Below are 18,888 nucleotides of genomic sequence, written 5' to 3'. Positions count from 1 at the left end.
GGGAAGAGCTGTATCTATTTACGTCACCGTGAATTCAAGAACCGAGGACACTAGCGGCCCCACGTCCAGCTGAGAGAATCTACTCTTATTGCTGCCGGCAATTACTTATCGATGACACCTACTATATTCGGTGTAGTTACTCCTCGTAGAACCAGTTTTAATTCTTGGAGAAGCATGTATCCTCTTCTCAGCTCCGTGAGTTCACGCGGCGCTGCTGAAAATTCTGTTCCGACCAGTATATTCATGGTGTATGAAGATTGCCGTGTCCATTCGGATTAGTGCTGACGTTTCTGTTCTGATCGATCATCTTGCATATGATCTATTTTGCCAAGTATGACATTGATTGCAATGTAAGCTTATCGGTCATAAATTGAATGTTTTGACGACACTTTTCGTTCGAGATACATCAATAGATGTGCCACCATCGGTCAACCTCACCTGATGTGGTTGATGGCTTGCTGTGTAATCGAATTTTCTGTCATTATTACTTGGGATCAATCGTCGGCAGAATGCGCAAAGAGCTGCCCTATATTCAGCAAGAAGAAATCTTATATGATGCAGATCACAACATATATTTCTCTATATTAGGTTAAAGCTTAATCCTAAGAGAGCGGTGAGAACTGTTCCTATATGTTGAGGGCTACATGGTGGATCCCCAAAAGCCAGGAAAAATTCCAGACATTTTATAATCTACAAGCAAATTCGGTACCTGTATCGGTGACATGTTGTGGTAATATATAACATTCCAAGGTTTGTCAAGCAGATCGATGAACTCAGCTGAGAAGGCTGAATTTACTGCCACATGGCGGTGAAGGTTAGCGCTATTTGCTCTCCTCTTCATGGCACTTTCCACATCTCGAGCAGATCAAACACATCGATCGGCTGTCAAATCACATAACAACCAACTTCCCATTCTCACAAGCCATCCTAATCTATAAGAAGCCGTTTTTTACTTCAATGAAGCAACAAATGATGCTCGGTTCTTTTGCAAAATTGTTTTTCAGCAGTACCACAAATGATTATGCAAGAGGTCGTTCATGAGGTAAGAACTCTCGATTATTATTTCAAGCAATTCAACTACTTATGAGACTTTTGTAGCACTAGTACTCTCTTCACAGAATCTCTTCGGCATATGAAGATTTCTTTATCCCTAAGACGTGTCCTACGGGAAATTCGCGTCTTGCAAGATTTCATTACGCTCTTGTGTTGCCAGGATGTTTCAAGTGAACATTATAAGTTATCCCGGAATGACTGTCTTCTTTTGTCTGATGACTTGCTAGTTTCTGCCTCACTTTTATACGAGATGCATTTCAGTCTTTTTCGCTACTTGAGTCAAGAAGATTTCCATGTAGATCGCTGCTCTTCAGTCGATGCAGCTAGCCCTGCAAGGCGGTATCTTATCCCTGAAAACTGGTTCCGTACTTTGCAATCAGGATTCTTGAAGTAGATCATTTACCTTCATCTGATAGAAGTCCTGATAGGATCAACAATTACATTTACATTCTAGTTTTCAATGAAATCTTGAATGCGATTGCACTTAAAGCTCCCTAGTTTGGTATTGCCTGAAGTTTGAGACTGAGTTCAACAGATCATCTCGACTTTTGATACAGGAACACGTCTGCATTATCACTCGGCTATTGCTCACTAGTCATGCAAGCTGATGAAATCTTGGCATATATTCCCACGCCTATGAAATTGCACCTATGCAAGATCGTCCCAATATGTCCAAATCACCTTTGGGAGGTGAGCTGAAAGACTACTTGATGATAGCAACCGTCAATTTATCTCGGTCCTCGCATGATTATGACTTGATGGTCTCAAGTATTTGAGCAATCTGTTACTCATGTATGAATTACCCAACATAACTTCCTTGTTCTATCATAATATCCTTTGCTTTACACTCACTTCTCGAGTTTACAATTTAAGATGCTTTTATGGAGATCGAATAATTGTCAAACTAATTGTTGAATAGAGAAAATACTTGGATCGAGAACGCCAATGATAATAGTAAGCGCCTAAAAGCTCACCCTTTCGGAAAGACCTTGAACATTATATATATATGCTAACACAGACCGAAGTTGCAAGGTACACAAATCTTGACTTTTGCGAAAGAGCTTCACCAAATTGCAGTTCGATTGTCTTCCGCTGCCTAGAATAGACATGGCGATAGAAATTGCAATTTCGGAACTGCCTCGGGATTGTGGAAAGCGATTGATTGCTCATTATATACATCAAACTGCGATCGATGAGCCTCATCGAGTGTGCATATCTAGTCCTTTGACTTCCGAGCCACGTGATGGATTCGAGGACATCACATTCAGTCATTTAGACAAAGCCATAGATGTCGCGTCTAACTGGGTTGAAAGCAACGCTGGCATTGGGACAGACTTTGACTGTATTGCCTATATCGGTCCCCATGATCTGCGGTATATACTCCTGATAATAGCGGCAATCAAAACTGGACACAAGGTCTGTCACCCTATTCACACCTTGTTCACTCCGACTTACTTTTGGTAGCTTTTTGTGCCATCCCCACGGAATAGCTTAGAAGCACATACCAAACTACTACAAGATTATAGATGCGAGAAATTTCTATTTGCAAAGGACTCTCCGGTATCTCGTAAGATTGTTAATGACATTCAAACTAAGGTTGACCTTCAAACCATAGCTGTTCCTACCTTAGATTATTTTCTTCATCCTGGATTTGATGTACCTCACTACAAGTACACCGCAGCATTTGAAGAGGCTAGATTTCAGCCGCTTGCTGCAATGCATACATCTGGGACCACAGGAACACCCAAGCCTATCGTCATACCACAAGGTGTTATCACAAGTCTAGATGCCTCTCAGAAGGCTATTTCACTCTATGGTATCGCCACAGCATCTGATTATTGGCGAGGTTTACGGTGCTTTTTGACATTCCCACTATTTCGTATGTACTCTCATCCCTTGTTGCTCAGGCTCAGCTCTAGGCAAGACTTCAAATCCATCTTTCATAGTTATAACGTGCTTTTCGACCTCAAGAAACTTCAAAGATGTCGCTTACATATGATTATGGAAAGATGCCGCTGGTGTCTACAGGATAATGACTGCGCTATACTTCAAGCAGATAGCGATGCTTCCACCGCCTGTCCCATTGACTGCAGAATTAGCAAATGAGGTTCATATACATGGTAAAGTGCAGGTCGCAGATCTTCCCCCTGCCGTGCTAGTGGAAATATCGAAGGTCCCTGAGTATCTAGAGAACCTTCGTCCTGTCAAATATATCATGACCGGAGGCGGCCCACTACCCAATGACCCTGGAGATATAATCAAATCTCATACTCGGTTGTTCGCGGGGTTTGGGTCAACGGAGACGGGACATATTCAAGCGGCTTTACCACCCGAAGAAAATGTAAGCATTTTACATCTAAACTTGTTTTTATGGATATTTCTTTCACTTCATCCAGCCTTGAATGTATGCCTACTGACTCTGTCATGATCTAGTGGGACTACTTTGACTTTTCTACATCATTCGGTGTTGAAATGCAGCATTATTCAGGCGAACTATATGAGCTTGTGATCGTTCGTGATCCATCGATAGAAGCATATCAAGGAATCTTCTATACGTTTCCAGATCTTTCAGAATACAAAACTCAGGATTTATTTTCTAAGCACCCTAGCAAAAACAACCTCTGGCGCCATGAAGGCCGTTCTGATGATATCATTGTTTATTCTACAGGGGAGAAATTCAATCCAATTAGCATGGAAAATGCTTTGAACTCTCATCCTGAAGTCAGATCTGCCATAGTCTATGGTACTAAGAAATTTCAGTCGTCCTTGCTCATCGAACCTATAAATTCCGAGAAGTCCAAGGACTCCCTATTAGATGAATTATGGCCAACAATAAAGATTTCAAATGTCAGTTGTCCCGCGCATGCGCAGATAATGAGCAAGAACTTCGTCGCATTTACCAAACCTGATAAACCATTTCCCAGAGCTGGGAAAGGTACAGTACAACGAAGGCAAGCCGAAAAACTATATGAAATAGAGCTCAATAGTCTTTATGAAACAAATGCTAACGGGCAGGGAACAAACAATAATACAAGCGGAAATAGCTCTCTGAATAAGCTTGCGAGCTCTGACTTGCAAGGTGCAATCATGCGAACCATCTCGAATCTCCAAGGATTCGAAAACTTCTCTCCATCTGACAATTTCTTTGAGCATGGGTTGGACTCGCTAGGCGTGATCTCATTGACAAGGGCAGTGAATTCGGCGTTCGAAACACAGGATCCTCCACGGGATTCGATACGCGAGTCAATGATATATGCATATCCAAGTCCAGAAAAACTAGCACGCGCCCTCTCAAATTCAGCAGAAGACGAAAATGAAAATTATGGGGAAATGCAGGAAGAATACGAACGTTTCGTCTCTGACCTACCTATTATTGCTAGGCCATCGACACCAGTCACTGGACCCAAAGTATTTCTATTGACTGGGTCTACTGGATCTTTGGGCTCATACCTTTTGAGCAACCTGCTTGAAGAAGACAAGACATGCAAGGTTTATTGCCTCAATAGAGGAGAAGATACCGAGAAACGTCAGCTAATTTCCAGCTCGTCTAAGGGCCTTTCAACAGATTTTAGCCGTGTCCGTTTTCTCAGCATGGCGACTGGTGCTACGGAAGCATGGCTTGGTATAAAGCTTTACCAATACAAGAAGCTATTCAATGAAGTAACGCACATCATTCACAATGCTTGGCATGTTGACTTTAACTTGTCCTTTAGCCAAATGGGTGCAACACATATTGGTCGTGTTCGTCAGCTGATTGATTTCTCGGCTCACTCAAGATTCGGTGCTTCCATTCACTTCATCTCCAGTATCAGCACTGTTGGGAATGGGGACGTCAACAGACCCGATACGCCCAGTTCTTCCGGCTATTCCCCGCCATCGCAGTCAGAATCGGAACCATCAATACAACCCCGTGTTCCCGAGATTCCGTATGAGGACTGGTCGCTTCCACAAGGCTTAGGTTATGGCCAATCAAAATTTGTTGCAGAGCGGCTGATTACTACTGCCTGTAAGATTTCTAATATTCCTGCTTCGATCTACCGAGTGGGTCAAATTGCCGGTCCGAAAAGCAGTGAGGGAAAGTGGAACGAACAGGAATGGTTTCCTTTGATTGTGAAGTCTTCAACGTATCTGAAGGCTTTACCTTCGTCGTTGGGTCCACTGGAAGCTGTTGACTGGATCCCCGTTGATATACTTGGGAAAATCGTTTACGAACTTGTAACATCTTCGAATCACGATACACTGGAGTCGCATTCGCCGATTGAATCTTCTTCTGAATCACCCAGAGTCTTCCATCTCGTGAACCCAAAGCGAACAACATACTCAGATGCTGTTCTTCCTCGACTACAATTGATTCTAGATCTTCCCACTATAACCTTCGAAGAATGGGTCCAGCGTCTACATGATAGTGCAGCGAATACACAGGATATGAAAATACATGATAACCCAGCAGTAAAAATTCTTGGGTTCTATGAGGGTCTGGTCGAGAAGAAGAAGGAAGGCAGGTCACAAGTCTGGCTCGATACGGAGAAGGCCATCGAGGGAAGTATAACCTTGAAGAGTATAGACCGGATCGATGGAGATTGTGTAGACAACTGGATGAGGCAATGGGGATACATTTGCAATGAGTATGAAGAATAAAATGAGGTTAATTCTCTCAAAAAGAGTAGATATTGAACTTGTATATATGTTCGTTCGTTAAGACAATGACCGAATGAATCGATTAATGCAAAATCAAATTGCTACTCGCCAGTCGAAAATAACATTTGTGTGATTCATTCAAAATTGAATTTATAAATGGCTGTTATTAGATGCCAAAATGAAGACAATTTTCCAAATCCAGTCAATTTCTAAAATGAAGAAGTATTCAGAAACCTTTTGTTTAACCATGGTTCAGATTGTTAGATACACCAGACCTGCAGTCCCAGGATTCAAAACACTTAAATTATTTCCATCCACCAATGTATGAAAAGATGGACATTTTAAGGACAGTAGGTAGTTATCTTTCCATATACCATGTTTCTAATTACGAAATGAAAATAAATAAAAATGTTCAAATAAATTATCTTTACTCATTGTACTCCTGAGGCGCAATCAGTACCATTATCTCATTTAAGAATCGAAGAAAAAGAAGAAGAAAAGCCAAGCTTCATGGTACGCCATGATTAAAAAATAAAATGCAAGCCCCCATCATCTATCACCTTAATATCTTCGACGACGCAATCCAGAATCAATCTCATCAACTTCCCCTCCAGCACTAGTATACGCATTCCAAGCATCGCAAGTTTCCTTAACCACCTGTGGAATCATACCTCTCTGATCTCTTCCCTCAGCGACCAAATCCGGTCTCTCAAAAATATTCACCAAAAGCCCTGCACTAACATGCGAACTCGTATGGCAATGGAATGGCCAAACTCCAGGATTATCCGCGAAAAATTCTACCACGAGGAAACTGGGATCGGATGGCGAACCGGGTCTCATAAGTGCTGTGTCGCGACGGACGGGATTAGATGGGTTTGTGATGGTGCCGTCCCAAGTCCCCTTTCCTTCAGCGAGGACAAAGAAATCGTGTCCGTGGAGATGCATAGGGTGAGGTGTATCCCAAATATTGGTGACGTGGATGCGGATAGAAGGGTGACTGGAAAAGTTGTAGATATTCCAATCGTGAGGAAGGGTTGAGACGGGAGTGCCTTGGCTGGCAAGAAGGAGGAGTGGTGAGCTAGATTGGTCAGTCATTGTATGAAGGGTCGTGTGAGAACGTAAAGCTTACTTGTAGTCAGCTCGGAAGGTCGAATTATTCACAGTGAAGAGGGCACTGCCAGATCCATTCACACCAACATTGATTTCCATGTCCTGTGTGATGGACGGGCTCTCGGGTGGGCTTATTTCGGTGTATGGAATGGTTAAATGTAACGGGTCCTATGATTCATGTCAGCATATTCAGTCATCAGCACGGGGTGAGATTTCTGACATTGGCACAATCGTTACTGTCCCATGATACGCCTGTCGTTGTCGGCGCAAGTGTTGTACTTGCGTTGTCATAGTAAACTGCTGCTAAACCATGAGGATTTGTGCAAGTCAGAAGCATGCATGGAACATCCAAATCAGATCGCATCCAGACAGCATCGGTCGATTCTCCCGTTGCGTGAACTAAGACATCAGCTCTTTGTCCAATTCCAAGAGTTACCACGTTAGTAGTATAAGGAACGATTGGAACATAATCGACCGTGGTAACCTGAAGTTGGTGTCCATCAATTGAGAATTTTTGCGTGCCTGCACTACCAGCATTAATGAGCCGGAGACGATGCGTCTTGCCTTTGGTAAACTTAAATTTGGATAGCCCTGCATCCGGTGTACAAGTCCCACCCAAGGTGGAATTGCAATTGAATGACCCTTTTCCATTGATTAGGTTATTGTCAACATGTGGGAATATTGGACCATTCGGAACTTTTGTCGCGATGCCTACGACCATGCTACGATATGATTGATGAAGATAGTCAGACTGTAGCAAATCAGTATCAAAACAAAATTGAAAGGCAAAATTACTAACCAGCATGACGGGTCCAAGATCAATATCATAATCTACGTGATTGGGACTTTGAAATTTTAGTAAGCTATTGAAGTTTTGATGAAGGTTCTCTTACCCATAAATTATCAATGGCCCAAAAAGGCCATCGTTGTACTGAGCGCTAAAATGAGAATGATACCAGCTGGTTCCAAAAGACTCGGCTCGAAACTCGTATGTGAAACTACTTCCAGGGGCAATGGGACATTGAGTGACGGATGGTACACCATCCGCCCAAGGACTCAGCTTCTGTGGTTGACCATGCCAATGAAGACTCAGCCCTTCTTTTCCATTATCGGTAATATTGTTTGTGACTCTGACGCTAATCGTGTCTCCCCAGTTTGCTTCGATGAGAGGTCCAGGGAATTGATCATTGATTAAGATAACACTTTTCTGATATCCATCTGGTGCTTTGATAGATCTGGATACTGTGAGATCATAATGCCGAGTCTTTCCAGTATTGGGTGGTAGGTGTGGTCCTGGCTTGGCGTTTCCCCAAGGGTGTCCGTAATATGACTATGATCAAATTAGCGAGAGACCAACTTATGTGCTTGACACTAAGTGAACATACACCACCATCATTTAGAAATGGAGGAAGTGTGGATGCGTTCAAACACCCATATGTAGATAGCCCTATAATAGAAGTCAGTAATTTCAATTCCAGTAGTTATAGATCACTGACCATTAGTAGAATATTGAGATAACGAAGCATGCAACGAAGCCGCTCTAGTAAGTAGTCCCTTCATCCATGCCATTTTTGGAGTGTAACAACGATGATAAACAAATGCTGTGTAACGAGAAAACTGTGGCTGTCCAACGAAGGGAAATAATGAAGGGGAGAGGGAGAATTTATAAGAGAACGGTAGTCTCAAAGTGTCATCGATATTGTAGGAAATCTGTAGGTAGAGAATTCAGCTCGGCGTTAGACCTGAGCCCGTTGGAGGGTTAAAAAGGGACTAATTTTAAACAAAATTAAGAATGGATAACTTGGCTATGGCTATGGCTTCGAATTCGAATTCGTATTCGATGTACCGTAGATATATGTCTCTACTTCACTGGCTTGAAGTCAAACAATAGTAAACAATATGTACTAGATTGCGTTGAGCAAACCAATGTAGTTGAGAATAAAGTTGCTATTCTCAGATACTACATGGTAGGTAGCCTGGGCAAAAGGTGTAAAAGCCGGAAAGCCATTAAAGCCACGCTGTAGATCATGCAGGGCTAACTGAGTCTTGATAAAGTCACGGCATTTCTAATTTCATTATATTACTGCTTTTCGTTGGCACATTTCGTGGGTTTCACAGCCGCTTTTGTGAAACATTTCCAATTGCAACTTTGAAACTATTTTTCTGCCAACCCGATACCAATATCTTGGAATATTGGAGTCCCCGATGACGAGAATATTGTCATGCAATTGTTGGTGGCGGTAGCAAACTGAGTCCGTTTGCGTTCTCGGGAATCAAACGACCCAATGAATGTTTCAACTCGGTGCATAGCTGAGGATTGAAAGAACATTCAAAAAATCCTCAAATTCGATGGTGGAATATAATTAGTCGTACAGGAATTGCGTTACATCCCGGAATCTTGGCTTCGGGCTTTAATGACATCTCTATACTGAAATTTGTTGCTATCGCAACTATGCGAGATCCAAAATTGTTGAGATTCATCTCTATTAAAGGTTGTCTGGGCGATTAAAAATCGTCCGCATGAGATCTTCTTCTGGGATTCGCCTGCATGTTTACACATGCTTTCCCGTCGTGTTGTCCCACGTCGGCGGGCTAGGGGCTCAAAATGTGTAGAGTTTGTACAACCTCGAATACCAAAGTTGCAGCAAATCACTGGCGTACAGCTGGTCACTATCAGCTGATTTGATATTCGTATCCTTTTGGTGTTCCATTGGCATGATAATATATTCACACACAACGTCTCTCTGGATGTGGGGGGTAAGCAAAAAACAAATGTTCTTTGAGGTTGTGATATTTCGGCTGCTGGACCGTCTCCGTATATGCAAAACCTCTCGCGATCCTTGCGTAGATCATTTTCTCAACAGGGTCAGGTATTACCAACAGTCCGGATATACAATATACTTCAAACTCAAAGATTCCAACATTCGACTCTCAATATGCGAAATCCACTCGCATGCCTATCTGGAATTCCAAGGTTTATGGTGATCACATGACCATCTAGTAGTGTGGCAGATGTCGCACGGATATCCGGGGAAGGAGTCTAGTTTAAGCTAATAGTCACTAGGTCGGTAAGGCTAATGTTTCATCTGAGCCAATAATAGAAATTGACTCGTCCGCAACCGTAAACCTTTCGTTCCGACGCTGTAAAGCAATATTCCAAAGTTGTCGTACACTCAAAGCTGATTTCCAAAAGTTATCAATACTCTATTCTTACCACCCTTCCAATAATATATCATATCACTTCTCAGTCTATACCGTAAGATCTTACACTAGATCTTGGAGGCGGTTCACAATTGTAAACGTCATCGAAACCCAGCTGATTTCAAATATTTCTGATGCACAGCCTATCAATTTCTTCAGCCCTGTATAGAAATTCCACTCTTCGAATAGATGATAAAAATAGCTTCGAGCTTGGCCTTCAAGTTTGTGATAAAGGTCTGGAAGTGATGAATTTTATTCTTCTGAGATGAATGGTAGCTATATCGGCGAACTTAGTGACCGTCTAACACGCAGCAAAGAGTGTTGTCAATATAAGCACGCTTGATGGGGTGCAATACAAGCTCGAAATGCGAATGCTCTTATTTGATGACAAGAAAATTTCTCGATCCAAGAAATTGTGGATGGTTGAAGACAATCGAACGTGATAGCTTGGGCAGAGCGTGATTCTCGGTCGACATAGCCTACCAAGCGAAATATTACTTTACATCACGGTATGGAGATTTAAATGGACATTGTCAGAATCAAAAAGGTAAGATATGATATTGACCAATGTGTCGTTTCCTTTCACTACTCACAATTACAAGATTTACATCTCAAAATCATTTTAAGAATTCCAGCTTCGAACAATATACATCAAACCCCAAAATCACCAGAATTTCAAAGCCACCCAGAAAATAATTTCAAACTGATGTTTCAGTTTTCTTCTAGAATATGACGGTTTTTCCAGCATGGTTCTGGAAGTCTATCGAACCATGACATGCAAAAGGCGGCTAAGAAGTGAAGCAGGCAATACAGCCACAGGCGGCACGGCAAGAAGAAAGGAAACAAACATCTCCCTTGTATTTCCATAGCGAAGTCCGATCTATCTAATCAATACATCATTGATCATTAATCCATGGATTGGGGGAGTAGGGAAGTGAAGATCGAATGATCCTGATTATAAATTCTAGAACGGGGTTTGCGGGTTTTCTCACGGCTTAAAAGGCGTAGGGGCGGCGTATTGAGGATATTTTCATCTTCTTGAACCGGTTCGCAATCCGACTATGCTCGGAGGCTTTCTTGAGTAATGATCTTAATAGGCTGCTGAGGCGCTCCGGAATGTATTCGTCTCTCTTAAACAAGTGGCTCATTCATAATTGGGAAAGCGATTGTTCACATAGCTATTCTATGTTATGAAATTGATCAAGATTTTAGGAGAATGTGAATTTGTTATATTGTTGAATTACCTCAACATACCGAGTCTAATGACATGATCCATCTTCAACTAAGTATCACTAGCTCTATACTAAGTAAGAGGGACTTGTCACAATAAACCGTCATTTTAGTGGAATACATACTAAAAACTCTAGCGTGTAAATTGCTTCCCAGAAGAGGAAGCAAGTGCCCTTTAAGAGGAAACTTTCAGCAGCGTAATTAAATCTTTTCAGTCTAACAGATCACATGTCATATTCTATCGCTCAGTGTCGACTTAATCATGTGCACCTTTTTTCTCCCCTTTTTGAATTGGAGAACACTCTAGGATATTATGTTCGCTAAAGAAAAGCGAGATCCAAGATTTCTTCAGGATATTCATGGCATGCCAAATCGTATACCTGACTACTATTAAGTCATAGAGGAACTAAATTTCAGTAATTGAATTGCACCATTCGTATATACGGATTTCTTGACCCGTCAAAGTTAAAATCGCAGAGGTATGCCATTTTGTGTAAATTATAATCTACACGTGATAAACTATGATCTAGTACGCGAAGCCAGAATGACTAGCTTCGGAGCTAGTACCAGACCAATACGTCTTTCTAAATGTTAGTGTTGACAGCCAGATTAAAGTTCGAAAATTCAACGGCTTTCGAGACTTTGATTGAACTCGAGATTCCGGCTGTGATTCATGATGAGTTATGGAGCAAATACACTATACGGACGTTGTAATATCCCAAAGATTCATTTCTGAGGAACATTCGTATGTACTTCTAGCTATGAAACTATAGTAAGATAATGTTTATAGATCGACTTGTACTTTACACATAGTTTCCTTCAGCAGATTGTGACTCTTGATATCAAATCGTAAGTCATAATGTGATCTAGACACGTTGATATAGATCCTGAACCATTAAACCCTTTACAGAGCTCTCTTAGTACTTACTGAGTTTTGGCTCTGAGCTAGTGGCTTCATGTGAGCTATCAACCACGACTATAGTCTTCTCAAAGACGTAGATCCAGCACTAGACATGAACTACCAAACACCAACTCACAACCGGCACCAAAACAGAATCTGGGGTAGCTTAGCTGGTCCAGATGGAAATATGGTTTTATATATATATAAATTGCTCCTGATTCTAGCAGTCGTACATCAACCAAATCTCGAGATTATTTTCATCCCAGACGTTCTTCCACTACTAGATACTATTCCCAAACCATATCTTCAAAATTCAACAATGTCCGCACAATCAGAGTACAACAGTCAGGTCAACGAGGACGCTCAGGAGAATGGCTTTGCTGAAGAGTTCGATGCAGACTTCGATAAAGCATATGAAGAATTCGAAGCCGCCGACCCTGCCCCTGCCCCCGCCCCTAACCTCGCTGCCGAGCAAGAAGCCGCTGCTGTCGTCGACCTCGCGCCTGAGCCACAAGTTGAAAATAGCCAGGTCGACGAGGACGCAGAAGATGACGGCTTCGATGCTGAGTTCTATAAGGATTTTGAGAAGAATTTTGCGGAGGATCAGAGAATTGCCGCCCCCGTCCCCACACCCCTGCAAGAAGCGAATACATATCTTGCTGCAAACATGGGCATGTGTATCAACCATGGTTTCATGTAAGTGCTCCTTCCTCTTTTGACAATCAAAGGTCCCAATAGTCTAGCCTACAGTCCCACAATGATGAGATTTGAATCTCTCAAATTGAATATTCAGATGATTAGAATCGTTGAGATAATTTCATACATTCTTTCAACATACAAGTTCCCTGCAAATTACGAGTATTTTCGTGTATCTGCTAACATTTATTCTTATAGACGGCCCAAATTTACCATCGCAGAAAGGCAAGCAAGGGCACGAGACAGGGAACAAGCCAGGGAACAAGCTGTGAGACAGGAAAGGGAGCGAAGAATCGCTGCTTATAGAGCCAGTGGTACATCGAAGGAGCAAGCTATCTGCTTGGACTAATGGTAGATGTGAAGTAAGTCATAGACTCATAGTAATACATCCTATGGCAGCAGACTTGCTAACATATTGTTCTAGTTTTTTTTAAGAAAAAAAATATATGTATACCAGAGACAGAGATATGAGCGACTTTTAGAACTGGTTTCATACTTGGAATAGAAGCTATTTTATCCTAATATTGTTCATGTACTGGCCATATCTAACGATGGGAATGATGAACAGCTGAAGTGGAAATATCGCAACCAATACCCCAACTCGCTGCTATCTCTCATTCAAGATACGCGGACTGCGTATCCCTAAACGCACTTGCGTTTGACAAAACTCCATTCATAACATCTATCTTACCATATATCTCATCCTCTTTCAACCCTTCTCATCCTCCTGCCCAATGTCATGTACTTCATCCTACCTCGCCGTCTCTCCATTCTCGGCCTTTCAATCCAGTTCTTTCGAATCCCTCGAGCTCCAGCATCCTGAATTCTTTTACCACCCTGCCATCTCTCAATCCTTAACCATTCAATTCGTTACTTCCCCAGTTCCATTACTCTAAGCCTCCCCTCCTCACCTCACCGCGCCGCAATAGACATCATCAAGCCCTGTCATCATAATAACATCCTCTATATTCTCTTTCACTTATACCACTCCACCTTACTCTCTCCTTCCCTTCCCCACCCATCAAAAACAAATCAACATCAAAACCAACACCAACATCAACACCAGCATCATAATCCATCCAACCCTCCCTATTCCCAAAAATCTCTGTACACGAAACCTTCCCCCCAAGAAGATTTCCCAAAGTCTTACCCCACATCCACATCAACTTATCTCGTCACCTCTTCTAGTGATGCTCTACACACCTAAGCGAACAAGTCACCCAAATCAAGTACCTTACCTAGGTGCCTTGAGGAAATCACTACAGCTCGAACTATTAATCCCTCCAGAACCTCAAAAAAATCATCTCATTCCATCCCATCCCATCTCATAACCTCACCTCACCTCACATCACCAAATCCAAAACAAACCAAAGCCAAATCTCAAATCTCCTCTCAATTCCATCCACAACCACTCCATCCACTCCATCATTCCTTTGAAATCCAATCCCCACACCTTTTTCTCAATCACATACACATACATCGAGTCACTGTAACCATAACGAATCACCTCACCCCATCACCATCACCATCCCCATTATCTAGAATAAATAAACATAAAATCCCAATTACAATTACAATTACAATTACAATCGATCAACACATAATCTCTCAACCAATAAATAGTACGAATATCATAACTCCATCCTCCCTCACTCTTCTATATCCTATTATCCTACATCTACAAAAACAACTCCATTCCCCTTACAGTTCCCCTTCCCACTCCCGTTCCCATCCCCCCTACAAAGAAAAAAAACCCCCGGATTTTTCCACTGCCACTTCTCAACACTTCTAATACTTCAATTCCCTCCTCGTACAAAACACAAATAGAACTCTTCCACCGCATCCCAACCCCAAAACCCAATCTCCCTAAATCTAAATCTAAATCTAAATCTCTCAAACAAACACCATAAATCCATCCACCTATCCATAAACCACCTATCCATAAACCACCTATCCATAAACCACCTATCCACAAACCATCTAACCCCCCCCAAATTTCTTTTTCTCAAATCCATAATCCCAGCCCCTTCCTTCCCTTCCCTTCCTTTCCTCCATTTACCACAAATGTACACCTACCTCCCTATTCATTCTGTATCCTTCACCCCATTCCCCATCCCCAACCTCTTTCATCTTCACAAGTAAACTCGCAGGATTTCGATTGTATAATGAATAGAAGCATGCTAATTTCTCTCTATTCCCATCTCTATCTCCCGATCTACATATTTCCTTCCCCTACAAATCTTTCCGCAAACACTTCTTTCCCTCCTATCCCTCCTATCCCTCCTATCCCTCCTAATCAACAACCATACTACACAAACGATATAGATATTATACACTAACTATATATGCCATAATATATCAACTTCGACATTCAACTTCTATACCCCTCCAAATCAAAGTCAAAGCAAAGCAAAAGTTAACTCCAATAAGAGAAAGCTTGTCCCAGGATACAAATATAGACATAACCTTACTAGGTATATAAACACAAACATAAACATACACTCCCGACTCTCATCCATCTGTATCACAAATTTAATCTCACTCCATATCACTCTACATCACATCAATTCACTTTCACTCCCATCTTTCCACAACAAGAAAACCTCATATGATCTCAAAATTAATCACTGTAACTTTCACATCAAGAGGAAAAAAATCACCATCTTACATTTGTTATCCTTTCAATTTCTCTTCTTAAAAGTTACAAGAACCAAAAAGATCACAAAAATCCCTTTTTACTCCTCACTCCACATCCCACCAAACTATGCCCAAACCAAATTTGATGATTTAATCCTCTACCTTCCAAGTGCATCATGTAGTATTGACATCTACTCCCGATTCCTAATCCTATTCCATGCACGTAAGTATTATGCGCGGCCGCGTATTTCCTTTCCCCAATACCCTCATTTATCATGTAGACCGTCATCAGATCGATACTCCAATCAGACCCGTTCCACTCCAATCCCTACTGAACGCCCAAAAACTCCAAGATATCGGTTCCGTATCCCATCCACCACCCGAAATTACAAAGAAGCCCCAAATTTGGCGCGTGGAATACCCATAATTGTAGGAGATTTCGCGTCTGTTCCAAGTACCAATATATATATATATATACAAGAACACCCTCATTAGCTCTCCCTTCATTAATCCACAATCATCCACCAGATACTTCCAAGAAGAATCAACAATACCACTGTCGTAAGAATTCCTGCTCCAACCCTATCAGCCGTCGTAACTGGTTGTAACGCCTGATAGTTGGTCGGGCTCTTCCCAGATCCAGCAGTGGGATCACCTTTACTTGTTCCACCCGTGGTATTAGTGACTGGTCCTGCAACCTGCGCAATGAGATTACTTTGAATGACCTCTAAAGCTGACATCTGTTCGCCCACTCCATAAAATCCATCGAATTGTCCCGTTCTCCAATTAAGTCCGCAAGTGCGTCCATTATCGCCCCCAACGCATGATGCGGCAGCCCCTTTCGCTGAGGGGCGTAGTAATTGCATAACCGAATCGTAGGTAAAAGGTGCCATTTTCGTTGTAGCCGCTAGCCAGCGAGCAAGGTATGCTTTGAATGATTGTTGGTCAACATTACATTTCCCGTTGTTCTCACAAGCTACCTCCATCATGACATTGTCTTCGAAGAAAACATGGGTAGCATTTAGTAAACCTTCGACACGTCCACGCCAGATATCGCTTCCGTTAGTATAATTGTACATATTTGCCGCACCAAGAAGGAAAGCTCCAGCATTGTAGGTCCACTGTATATGGTTGAGCTTGGTACAATTAAGAGTGTCGTCAGAACCATCGTAAACGTAGTAATTTTGATCCATAAGCCCCACATGCTCCATCCAATCCCAGGTTCTATCTGCCCACTGTGCATATGTATCGTTGCCAGTGTATTTCGCAAGGCGTGCACCCAAATTAAAAAAGCAACCATTAGAGATTGAGTTTTTGTAATTGTAACCGTTATTGAAGGTAAAAATTTGCCATCGTAGACCTCCAGCACAAGTACTATCGTCCCATCGAGGAGCTTGAGTATTAAAAACTGCCTGTGCGAGAGCGAGCCATTGAGGCCTATTTGAGGGAGGATTTGGGAAATTCACTTCGGCTGCAGACATAGCCGCCAACCCCCAAAATCCCTGATCGTCATTTCCCTCCGTTTTAGTTTGATTTGGGGTCATGTAATCATTATCTGGTCCCGTCTGCCACAGCATAGCTTCCGTAGTAACATCGTTATATGATGAATCGCCTGTATAATACCAATAGTCAATCAGTGAGCCGAACATTGCTCCGGCCTCCCACCAATAATATGGAGCCGGTAGATTCCCGGGTATGCCACCCGTTTGGTTTCCTGTGTAATAGGACATCATATCGTACGCAATCGTACTCGCTGCGGACTTGATAGAATCTGAATTTGTCATCAGTATATATTATTTAACATGGAGGACGAAATATATACCCGGAGAATCAAGATCAACTTCTATCGCATTAACGACATGACTTCCAGCTATTAAACCTGTAGCGAAAGTCGATACCGACTTCGAGACCTTCATGGTTAAAAGTATGATATTTGTCTGTGTTTATGCAGTCTTGTGTAGTTTCGTGTAATAAATATTAACTAGGTGTTGAGGTTGAAAAAGCCCTGGGGTCAATGACGTCTATACACCAAAGCACACCAGAGGTAGAAATGACGAAATATTAAGAAACCACCTCGAAAACGACGGTAAGAAATCCTTTGAATTAAATTATATCCAGAGAATGGTTCCAAACGGGATGGGATAAACGATTGAATTATTCTCCTCGAACTTTCTATACCCTAATTCCCCAAGAATCAAGATCAACAACGAACAATTGAACGACCCAATTGATTTCGGGAGAGAGTGAGCAGAAGTCCCAAAAATTAAGCCAAAGAGCGGATTGGTTGTAGCAAAACCGGGACCAACACCATAACAGGATGATTATTATGGAAATAAATGTTGTTGTTTTGATCAAGTTGGTGGTTGTCGAGCGAAGAGATTTATTGAGAGTAAAGTAACGGTTGATTGTGTTGTACGATCTAACCAGGTAGGTAGTGACAAATCTTTGGAATTCTCTCGTATCGATGGAAGGCGCGGATGTGGTAGGATCCTAGATGATGATCTTGCGGGGAATGCAGATTTATAAAGAGAAGCAAGGATAGTGAGGCGGAGTAATCTTGGAATTCAACACCAAGAATGTAAAAAGCAATAGAGGAACGAAGAACGAACTTTCGTCGTTGTTGAGTTAAATCAAGTACCGTGCAGTAGAGTTGAGTAAAGTGGCATCCATGCTAACGGTACTAACGGTACAGTATTGAATCCGATTCGTGAGTGACGACTGGGTAATAAGTAGACTTGAGAAGATAGAATAAGAAGAAGATTGTGGAGAAGAATAAGTCTCGGCTCTTAAACTTGTATTTCCTTGAAAGAAAAAGATGTTCCAATCAGTCCGGAAGGTTTGAAAGAAATTCAAATTCAAACCAAGCCTCGTATTTGATTTCTTGGTAAGATATGGAAAGGTAAGAAAAGAAAAATAAGATGGATGAATGCATATCTATCCAGGTACGATCTAGTAGGTGCCGTGTCTATAAAAAAGAAAGAAAGAAAGAAAGAAAGAAAGAAAGCATCTACATAATGAGTCCATCGCTCACTCATCAGCCTTGTTGTTATTGCAATTATTCAGATGATGAATGAATTGTTTCCGTCTTCTCTCCAATACCTACTGAGTACCTACCTGCTCAGAATTTAGCCTACCAGCCACACAATCATTCGGTCCAACTACACTCCGCATCATTCCATACCATTTCAGTCATTTCAGTCATTTCCATGACCACGGAAAACCGACTTTGGTCAGACAACCGGTGCAGGTGCAGGTGCAGGTGCAGGTGCAGGTGGACTTTGCATAATGCCTAGGCCAATAAATCATGGTCGACTTGGCATGGGCAGAATGATGATGATTCCAAGAACTTCCACCTTTTATTCTTTCTCCAATAAATTTATCGCCAAGTCAACGTGATGTGGCTGTCGTATTGTCTCAGCTTG

At 41.9% G+C, this 18,888-nt stretch overlaps 4 protein-coding genes across 4 annotated transcripts; 2 read left to right on the top strand and 2 right to left on the bottom strand.

Moving 5' to 3' along the window:
* Positions 1–2,160: 2,160 nt before the first annotated feature.
* On the top strand, positions 2,161–5,734 carry EAE97_001489 (uncharacterized protein; the record flags this gene model as incomplete). The annotated part of the gene is made up of 4 exons (XM_038872000.1): positions 2,161–2,469; positions 2,518–2,932; positions 3,063–3,394; positions 3,487–5,734. 4 exons carry the CDS (start codon positions 2,161–2,163, stop codon positions 5,689–5,691), a joined length of 3,261 nt encoding a protein of 1,086 aa, XP_038736558.1. The 3' UTR covers positions 5,692–5,734.
* A 518-nt stretch (positions 5,735–6,252) lies between these two features.
* EAE97_001488 (uncharacterized protein) lies at positions 6,253–8,370 on the bottom strand (the record flags this gene model as incomplete). The annotated part of the gene is made up of 7 exons (XM_038871999.1): positions 6,253–6,769; positions 6,821–6,969; positions 7,022–7,552; positions 7,601–7,646; positions 7,695–8,131; positions 8,187–8,248; positions 8,298–8,370. 7 exons carry the CDS (start codon positions 8,368–8,370, stop codon positions 6,253–6,255), a joined length of 1,815 nt encoding a protein of 604 aa, XP_038736557.1.
* Positions 8,371–12,452: 4,082 nt separating this feature from the next.
* EAE97_001487 (uncharacterized protein) lies at positions 12,453–13,178 on the top strand (the record flags this gene model as incomplete). Its single annotated transcript, XM_038871998.1, has 2 exons — positions 12,453–12,808; positions 13,028–13,178. 2 exons carry the CDS (start codon positions 12,453–12,455, stop codon positions 13,176–13,178), a joined length of 507 nt encoding a protein of 168 aa, XP_038736556.1.
* A 2,165-nt stretch (positions 13,179–15,343) lies between these two features.
* Positions 15,344–18,481, bottom strand: EAE97_001486 (uncharacterized protein). The gene is made up of 2 exons (XM_038871997.1): positions 17,289–18,481; positions 15,344–17,237 (listed from the first exon to the last, which is right to left on the bottom strand). Exons 1-2 carry the CDS (start codon positions 17,380–17,382, stop codon positions 15,973–15,975), a joined length of 1,359 nt encoding a protein of 452 aa, XP_038736555.1. The 5' UTR covers positions 17,383–18,481; the 3' UTR covers positions 15,344–15,972.
* Positions 18,482–18,888: the final 407 nt, after the last annotated feature.

Source organism: Botrytis byssoidea (assembly GCF_014898295.1).
Source record: "Botrytis byssoidea strain MUCL 94 chromosome Unknown BBYS_003, whole genome shotgun sequence".
NCBI lineage: Eukaryota > Fungi > Ascomycota > Leotiomycetes > Helotiales > Sclerotiniaceae > Botrytis > Botrytis byssoidea.
This window is presented reverse-complemented; position numbering and strand designations above follow the sequence as displayed.